Source organism: Nematostella vectensis, chromosome 12, assembly GCF_932526225.1.
Source record: "Nematostella vectensis chromosome 12, jaNemVect1.1, whole genome shotgun sequence".
Lineage (NCBI taxonomy): Eukaryota > Metazoa > Cnidaria > Anthozoa > Actiniaria > Edwardsiidae > Nematostella > Nematostella vectensis.
In genome coordinates this window covers 7,011,040-7,020,473 of record NC_064045.1, presented here as the reverse complement: position 1 = coordinate 7,020,473, position 9,434 = coordinate 7,011,040, and the positions used below count along the sequence as shown (strand labels likewise).

Below are 9,434 nucleotides of genomic sequence, written 5' to 3'. Positions count from 1 at the left end.
CAGATACAAAAACATTTAGTTTTGGTGGTTTTCCTGTGGCACAATGTAACTATGGAAACCTCTCCATACAAGTCGCCATTTTGGATTTTGAGTTAAACACAAATCGTAGACGACTTCTTGCTATTTTTCTCACCAAAATAACACCAAACCGTGAAATCGGTTTGCAGAAAAGATGGCAGAGAATCCCGAAGCTACCGGGACACAAGAATCCGGCGGATACGATTACAAAAGACTCCACAGTTTTCCGTTAATTCGAGTGAGTTCGGTTGTTGTTTTGAGCCTGTGTTGGATATTTGTGCCTGTGAAAGTTTCATCAATCTCATGTTGTGCGTTATCCCTTGCGCTTTTAGTACTCGGATATGAATGATGAAATGCGGACAGAGGCAATGGAGTTGTGTGTAACTGCGTGCGAAAAGTTTTCAAATAACAACGAGGTAACTAGTACAACATATCATATTCCCTTAATCCCACCCATACCACGTTAAAATGATGGCTTATTAGACAAATTAAGATCAATCCCCGACAAAACCGAAATGCAAACAAAAAATTCAGAAAATGTTAATTACCATTTATAAGCAAATTTGAATACAGAACATTAAAAAAAACCCGGCGTCAATCAACCCCCTTCTCCGCGATCAGATGTTTTCTTTTTTTTACATGAACACACAGTTGATACGTACTTTAATATGTATCAAGCGTTACATGTATAAATTGATGGCTTAATAGAAGACAATCTCATATTTAAAAAAAACGTTTAAGTAAATTTATTTTTACAACTCTGTCAACCCTCCCCCCTGAACAACACCCTCCTTACACCCCCACCCCCTACTTTTTGGACCACTCTGCCACCCCTTAACATTCTCTCATTTTTCAGACTGCTGCAAAAATGATTAAAGAAAGTATGGATAAAAAGTTTGGTGCTTCATGGCATGCTGTCGTTGGGGAGGGATTTGGATTTGAGATCACCCATGAAGTCCGTAATCTGCTGTACATGTTTTTTGGTGGGACAACTGCTATTTGCATATGGAAGTGCTCTTGAACATTGTAGACAAGGAAGAAGGGTTTAACACTATTTGCAATGGTTGTACTCCTTGCTAAAAGATGGTCTCCACAGATATAATGTACAAAATACAATGTACTGTGTTTAAAATGTTTTATTTTTAAATTCAAATTTGTATTTACAAATGGCACAATCTCTTGACTTTCCCATATATTATTTTTTCTCTTTATACACCAAATGTCATTTTGTACCTTCTATTTTCAAATAATACTTTAGATTTCATAGTAACAATCTCACAAAATGTAAATATAGGTAATTACCATTCTTCTGTATTAGGTTGTAATCATGTTTATGTAAATATATCATGTTGTATTCTGTAAACTCTTTGTAAAATATATATATTACCACAATTTGGTGGGGATTAAATAAGTTTAGACATTACTGTGAATTTAGTTTGTTCATTGCTGTACAAGGTGTATCATCAAAATAACACCAGATTTATGGTGATGATCCTGGATGAACATTTTTTGTGTCCGTCACACAACTAATGGGAGCGTTGCATGGCCAACACAAAGAACAGCTGCAGAGGAGATATTATCTATAAAGGCATTCTTCTATTTCTGAAAGCCGCATTGTCACCAGTTTACTTCCGGAGGTCTGATGGAAACCTCAACCGTCTAAAGACAAAAGAATCTATTATAATCCGAGATATATAACAGGCCATCCGTTCTAAATATCAATCACAACATCAAAGAAACTTCCAATAGACACACTGCTTTTAATATTTTGAAATATTTTTTGTGTTTTCCGATAAAAGTACACTGGTGACAATGCAGCTTTAAGGAGGGTCCATAAACCTCTTTTTCAAGGCAAAAAGAAAGACCTCTCCCATCCTCTAATGCCTTCCTATGCTCTACAATTTCAACCCCAACCATGCTCTGCACTTTAACTTTGAAAATCAGGTCAAGTTACATTGCGAAATCTGAGCCACTTCCACTAAAACCTATCCGGCTAATAGAAATAGCCTTAACCTGCCAGACTAGTAAAAATAGCCAATACCCATTGTACTAATAAAAATAGCTTATGGGACTGGGACTATTCACAAGTAACAGGGACTACTATAGATCAGACGACGCAGTGTAACTTGATTGGGTTTTCTATGTAAACACGGATAGTGATTCACAAAACACATCCACACTTTGTCACACAGAGGTTATAAGATACTTGAATAGCTACTACTGTTGTTCTGGCATTGATCTAACAAGGCATAAGTCTCTGTCTTCTTCCTACACCCACTCAGAAATCCAAATGATAAGCAACCACGCCTTGGCTCTAAATAGACTGAATCAATGCTACGACAGTCTTCGTCACGGAAGTCAAAGTCTGCAGTTTCTAGCACTGCATGCTGCCGTGCCTTGTAGAGCTTACGGATCCCGTACATCAGGATAATGAATAGTGCTACTGAACAGATAAACAGTGCAGCAATGGTCTCACCAGCGATCACACCTGGACTTTGAGGCTGTGGCTTAGGGATGATAGTTGGACCTGGAAAGTACATAATAATCCATTGGTCTGAGGGTTGTCATTTTATCCCTCCTACCCATCCAAAGTCTTTTAATAGATGTTATTTCCTAAAACATTATACTATATTGATCACTCTTACACTATATTGATCACTAAACAAGTCTATTTGTATCAGCAAACATTTAAGATTAGAAATCCTTGATAGTTATTGAAGTAACCCTGATGGCTCAATTTGATTTTGTGAATAAATAATCTATTCAAAACTACAGACTAACAGAGATGCCCCTATTCTAACAATAAAAGCCTGCAAGTAAGAACCTTTAGAGTAAACCTAAATGTTTTTTTTTCTTTAAATGCTTTATATTTAAACACATTTTCACTTGTTAAATAAAAAATCTGCAGCTGATCAGTCAACAAATTTAAGATTTTTTAAGATCTAGAAATTTTGGGCAACAGAAAATCGCTCAAAGCATAATTCAAAATTTTTATCTGAAATTTAAGAAAAATATAAGACCATTTTATGACCATTAAACAAACTCTTCCCCAAATTGAAGACCTTTCTAAGGCCTTAACAATGTGATTTTCCCACAAGAACCATGAAAATTGTAGGCAGAAAAGGTTATTAAATTTCAGGTTCTTAATTATGGGTTTCTACTGTATATTTTATGGGAATGTACTTACCTGTATTATGGATCATCATCACAACTTCTTCACGGCTGACATAGCTTGAAAGAGTGACCTTTAAGAAGCCACCATTCTTCTTTCGTCTGTCTGTCACCACGAAGTTACACACCTCTGCCGACCAAAGGCACTTGGGCGGGGATGAGGTGACATAGGCATGGTCTAGTTTCGTACCAATGTAGTTCCAGCAAACTTTGAAAGGTCCACTGTGAAAAATGAAAAATCACATGACTAAATAACAATAGAAATCCCCATTACTGGCATTGAAGGATTATGTATAAAAATGACAGTATATAAAAATATAAATATTTTGATAAAGTTCAACAGAATGTCCAGTCTTCCATGATATCATCAGGATTTTCCTGATTCAGAATCAGTAGCCTACATGTAGGCTTAGATGGTTTTTCCGGCACAAAAACCCCAGAAAATTTGGAGTTCACATACCACGGCCGCCATATTGGATAATGAGCTCCACAGGGGGAGGGGGATAAAAAATGTGTGGGGCATTTTTCTTCCACCTCCCCCTGCAGAGCGCATTATCCAAGATGGCGGCCGGGTTATGCGAACTCCATGTTTTCAAGCCTTTCGTGCTGGAAAAACTATCAAAGCCTACAGGTACGCTAGGAAGGGACACAGGGTCATCTTATCTCATGGTTCCTGCAGTTGAACAGCCTAACAATTTTAAAACCTTTTCAAATGAGACTTATTTATCTTTTTTAGGGGGGGTCTTGTACTTAAAGTAACTGTAGCAACAAACTCTTAATTTCCGGGCTTATACCAATATATCAGTTGTTTAGGACTTGAAAACAAACCATACCAAGTTTTATTGCCATACGACGGGTTTTCGTGGGGTTTTGATGGTTTTTAAATGTAAATAATATCACACTCTCGAGCGAAAAGTGACCCCACTTTTCGAAAGGGCCAGGCGTTCCTCCTTTATTCAGGAATCCTTACCAGAGCAATATTATTATTTTTCTTATTCAATATGATCATCTGTATAATTTTTCAAATGAGTTCAGTCTTTTCACAAATTTTCAACGATGCTTTGATTACAACAGGTACCAGATAAATACCTTATTTTTTCGGTGAAGTTTTCCATTTGCCTTGATGGCCAAACAGGAAGCGCGCATGAATACAATCCCTCGATCAGCGGTTCAAGTCTTACCCGCATGTTTTACATTTTTTTTTCGTTTTCTTTATTTTCTTTTTCGTTCTTTTTCTAGTCCTTTTCTTTCAAAACAAAGGGTTGTTCGAATAATTTTTAATTGCTAACATGCCCTAAAAGCGTTTTTTATTAAAAAAAAAGGCAAAGCATTATTTTCACTTCTTCTTGAAAAAAAAAGTGTAGCAACAACAGTTTTTCCATGTATTATTTTAGCGGCAAAAAAAAAACGATGCAAAAAGAAGTAGCGTTTTAAACTTAACATCCCAGACCTCTTTAAAGTGAAATTAGTCATTCAAAAGCTCCTAGATTAAAAAAATTCTTGCACTTTTTAGCTTGATGCAATCACCCGCTGTTCTCACTGGGCGGAGGCTCGTTTTATGGGGTCAACTTTTGAAAACGAAGAGCTGTTTTTAAACGCTCGTATCTTTGCTTGAGGTCAAATTTCGAGATTTTTTCTGACATCATATGAAAACTCTTTAACTATTCTTCATCTCAGGATAAGTAAATATTAAAAACAAGTTGCTGGAATTTGATGCTAGGGGCACTTTAAATATCAATCTCAAAGGTCTACAAATGAACATTCCTTTCACACAGTCATGCGGGCTTTGGGCTAAATAAGTAATAAATACTTCAAGTCTCCTACCTTCCTTTGCATGTCACATTCAGCTTGGCCATAGTTGCATCAGATGTTGCAAGATCAGTAACATTAAAATCTGTAATAGGTTCTGTTGAAAAATAAAGCTGAGATGTTGGTTGTTCACCATTTAATTGGAAATTTCAGAAAGAGATCCCATTTTTTCCAAGGATGCTACAACGGTAAGCAAAAGTTTCCAATATTCCAGAATTTCCGTGGTGACTTATGTACCATTTTATTTTTGTACACAGAAATTCTACTTTTGGGGTTCTGGGGAATAGTTGCCGATGTGGGCATTAGTCAAATATTCTATGGAAAACTGCAAATGGTACACAATTTCCCGTAATTTCTGGTATCCCCTGTGAAAGTGGACTACCTCTCAAGCAATTCCAAATTTTTTTGAAATTTTTCAGGGGGAGGAATCTGTACCATTTACAAAATAACCAGAAGTACCAGAATTTCTGATATGGTAAACAACCATTATTGCTATTGAATGGGTAAAAAAAAATACTTATACAATGTTACCATGTTTATCAATTTTTATCAGAGTTCCCTTTTAGCTAGGGTAGTAAGGATTCCTTTTTCAATTCAAAATTTAAAATTATTCATGCTTTATAAACATTTGCACAAGTAGCAAGAGCAAAATCTATGTTCTTATGACTTTATCAGTTAATGAGCATTGTCACCGTGCATACATTTTTAAAATTATGATCCATTTTTTATCACGATCATACTTTTTTTTAATCATGATTAATTCTTTTTTTATTGTCTTGATTATGATCATACCTTTTTATCATGTTTTTATCATGATCATACTTTTTTTATCAGGATAAATACTTTTTTTATCATGTCTCGATCTTTTTTTATTATGTATTTATCATTATCACACTTTTTTATCATGTTTTTATCACGATAACACTTTTTTTAATCAGGATAAATACTTTTTTATCATGGCTTGAATGCCCCCATTTTTATCATGTTTTTATCATGATCATACTTTTTTATCATGTTTTTATCATGATCATACTTTTTTATCAGGATAAATACTTTTTTTATCATGTCTTGATTATGATCATAGTTTTTATCATGATCATACTTTTTTATTATGTTTTATCATAATCATTCTTTTTGAGATTCTTTGTGATGCAAAAAGAAACAAAAAAAGTGCAAATGAAATGAGCCGACTTTCTTTGTGCCCATTTTTGCTTGCTAAGAATACAAAGAAACAAGTGGTCAAATGACCAGAATAGCTCAATTGAACTTCATCAAAACAATCTAGTGAGGAATGATCTGTGACTAAGAAAGGCAACTCTTACCTTTAATATGAATGGCCTTTAAAATAGAGTCCAGGCTATGCTTGCTATACTTTGTCATAATTCTTGGGGTCACCCATACACTATATTCCCTCTCTTGAGTGAAATTATGCACTATACTGTCATGCGTATAATGCAAACTTGTACTTTGATCACCAAAACTCCAGTCAGTTGAAATGTTTGTCACAATGGAGTAAGGGTTGTTATAGAGAAGGGTGAACGTCACGGGTCCTTTAGCAACATAGATCTTGCCGTCCACTGATGTTGTCTTGCTTCCTGGTGCACTGGTGACAGAAGCATCTGTCCAGAACCTCACTGGAAAAGAGAAGTACCATTTTTATTGTTTATCCTAGTGATTCATATACACAGGGAAATACCTTTATCAATAGTTTATCTAGTGATTCATACCAAAGTAAGGTGAAAAAGTGATTCATATGATACCAAAGTAAGGTGGAAAGGGAAGTTCAATTATCTATAGTCTATCTAGTGATTTATTTACCTGGTTAAGGTGAGCATGGGTAGAAATTGACTGTGTTGATGCTGTTTTTTCGTAACCTGTATGTGCTCCTATAGCAGCATTTTACTTTAACATTTTTGGTAATTTCTGTGCTTTAACATTAGAGTATTATTTGTAAGCCTTTTTCTTTCTAAACTTCAAGCTTATCCCGACAGTATTCGATCTGGACAACATTTGATATTATCTTGGTCAAAATTGATCCCTGAGGAGTTATCCATATCAGCTTAAGCCTGATTCTTTACTCAAATTTGAACCTACAGTAGTTTGCCCCCTACTCCTTCCATTAAAATCACTGAACTCCATTTCCCTCATACCAAAAAATGTGTAAAATATCTCTGAACTTTTAATGGGATAGCTCGTCCCCCTCTCCATCATTCCCATATTTCCACCTTCAACATGTATTTAACCATTAATCGCGTAGGCACCTACCATATAAGTGAAGATTAGTATCTGCTGACCCATTGTACTGCCTTCCACTTACGTCAGCTTGTAGGGAGACATTTACTTTGTAATGCGTGTCTTGAGTGAAATTATGCACCACACTATATCTTCCTTTGCCTGACAGTCTGTGGCCATCACCAAAGTTCCATGAGAATAATATATTTGATAGAGGAAACAGCTGACTTGGATCATGGAGAATGACGGAGAGGTTCACTGGTCCAACCTCTGACGAACTTGCAGCAAGTTGACAATTTATTGTATCTGATATATAATATTTTAAATGTTATATAAAAAATGTTAGATAGAGTAGTTTTTAAATAATGGGTGGGGGGGAGGGTGAACAATACTGCTACTAATAAAATATCAATGAATACTAATAAATGCTGTAGATCCATTAACGCATTGTTCAGATGGTAACCATACTGTAGTATTTATGGTCCCACACTCTAGGAGTTGGTGTATGGGTATTTATAATGTCAGTGAAATAGTCCAGTTTTGAATTCCACTGTGCCCAATTAACAAGCCGATTAATAAAATAACAACAACAACAACAATAATAATAATAATAATAATATAAAAAAAAAATGAGAAAAAAGCTCTTGGCAGAAAGCACAAAAGAAACACAACATAAACAAAGTGTATTTCATCGATCACTAAAACAATTCTATTCATAAAACATAGTATGCTCAAATAAGAATGACAAGCGCAGGGGAAGAGGTCTCCAGATTTGGACCAAATGTGTCTTATTTTAGACTACTTTGTCTTCTAAGTTGGCTCCCCAGAGACATAAATAAGTCTGACACAGATACAGGAGTATTCTAGTGCATGACTGCTAGAAGATTAACTGTGCTGTTTACTGTGCTGGGTCAATCAGCACATTGATGGCATAACAAAGGTGTCTGGAAAATGATACTCAAAGGTGTCTGGAAAATGATACTGAAAGGTGTCTGGAAAATGATACTCAAAGGTGTCTGGAAAATGAACAACAAAACAACAAAACTAGATTAAAAAACAGACAATTATAAAACTTATACGCCTATAATGCACAAGTTGCATTTGGATTATAAAAAGAAAAACCCCTGATCTATAATTCCTTGAAAAAATATTTTGCCTGTGCTCTAACAAGATGAAAGGACTATACTTGCGTCTGGAATATTTTTTATAGTAGATTGAATCTTTATGCAAGCCTTCGACTGCTCAAAAATTTGGCCATAGAAATAGTATTTATGCAGAAACACTCAATTGTTACAGCTTGTTGCACTGTAAGCAATCTCATTATGTAGTCTACAGTATGTCCAAGAAAAAGAGAATGCAGACATGTAGCCAGTATTTGCTTGGGGGGGCGGGGTACAGGCAATTCTTCATCTCGAAAAGAATGCCTATAAGCAGTGTAACAATATCTAACCTGTAACAAGGACACGAGTACAAGAGCTTGCTTGTCTGACTGGACTCGGCCATTGCTTGACACTCACTTCAACATCCTTCCAACCTGGTGATTTCCAGTCTGATTTAACAAAAGTGTCACTATGTGTTGCAATAGTACAGTTCTCTTTAGTTCGATATTCATCAAGAAACCAGCAGAACTCAAATTTATTCTGTTCAGGAGAAGTTATGGTAGCTGTTAAGGTAGTCCGCCCCCCAATAGTTGTAGGCCCGTCGTTTGTTATTACGACATCCAAATCGTTATCACCGATATGTCTGCGGTTGCTTGATTTCGCGCCTCTCTCTCCGTAGCTTGCAAATAAACTGAGATAAAGGAGTGTAATTCCAAACAGATAACGGAATTTTCTTGTGTCTTCGGCCATGTCGGTAGAGCTTGAGCAAACTCGTTCTTAAGTCACTTTTTGATTGAAATTGAAGTGGATTAAAAGTACGTCTAGGAAAGATTCAAAGTTCAGTTACTGTAGACTACTGCAGACAAGCAGCGTGCAGTGACGCTATCCCGTGGTTTCACTAGCTTGACCCTCATTCCATACACCCCGCAGAACAATGAATTACTGGGTAACAATTTACGGACTTCAGAAATAGAATGAGATTGTGTTTTTGTGTCGGTTCATTCGATGTCACATGCTGGTCACGTGTCAACACAGGTAACCAAAAACCTCAAAGAAATTTCCAAAAATATTTTCTTTTTGCTTACTCATTGCTCTTATAGACAC

At 35.9% G+C, this 9,434-nt stretch overlaps 2 protein-coding genes across 2 annotated transcripts; one reads left to right on the top strand and one right to left on the bottom strand.

Annotated features, from left to right (window-relative positions):
- Window positions 1-45: 45 nt before the first annotated feature.
- LOC5510123 (dynein axonemal light chain 4) lies at window positions 46-1,448 on the top strand. The gene is made up of 3 exons (XM_001630570.3): window positions 46-256; window positions 351-434; window positions 875-1,448. The coding sequence occupies exons 1-3, from the start codon at window positions 173-175 to the stop codon at window positions 1,037-1,039; spliced, it is 333 nt and encodes a 110-aa protein (XP_001630620.1). The 5' UTR covers window positions 46-172; the 3' UTR covers window positions 1,040-1,448.
- On the bottom strand, window positions 1,140-9,355 carry LOC5510135. The gene is made up of 6 exons (XM_001630535.3): window positions 8,681-9,355; window positions 7,264-7,536; window positions 6,321-6,632; window positions 5,014-5,095; window positions 3,206-3,411; window positions 1,140-2,545 (listed from the first exon to the last, which is right to left on the bottom strand). Exons 1-6 carry the CDS (start codon window positions 9,078-9,080, stop codon window positions 2,214-2,216), a joined length of 1,605 nt encoding a protein of 534 aa, XP_001630585.2. The 5' UTR covers window positions 9,081-9,355; the 3' UTR covers window positions 1,140-2,213.
- Window positions 9,356-9,434: the final 79 nt, after the last annotated feature.

Bases quoted from the DNA above. Each gene is read 5' to 3' on its own strand.
- LOC5510135 (XM_001630535.3), bottom strand. From the start codon at position 9,080: ATGGCCGAAGACACAAGAAAATTCCGTTATCTGTTTGGAATTACACTC. The intron at 6,633-7,263 runs GTAGGTGCCTAC...TCTCTTTTCCAG, and splicing joins TACTAATCTTCACTTATATG to TGAGGTTCTGGACAGATGCT. The intron at 5,096-6,320 runs GTAAGAGTTGCC...ATTTTTCAACAG, and splicing joins AAAGGCCATTCATATTAAAG to AACCTATTACAGATTTTAAT.
- LOC5510123 (XM_001630570.3), top strand. From the start codon at position 173: ATGGCAGAGAATCCCGAAGCTACCGGGACACAAGAATCCGGCGGATAC. The intron at 257-350 runs GTGAGTTCGGTT...TTGCGCTTTTAG, and splicing joins ACAGTTTTCCGTTAATTCGA to TACTCGGATATGAATGATGA. The intron at 435-874 runs GTAACTAGTACA...CTCATTTTTCAG, and splicing joins AGTTTTCAAATAACAACGAG to ACTGCTGCAAAAATGATTAA.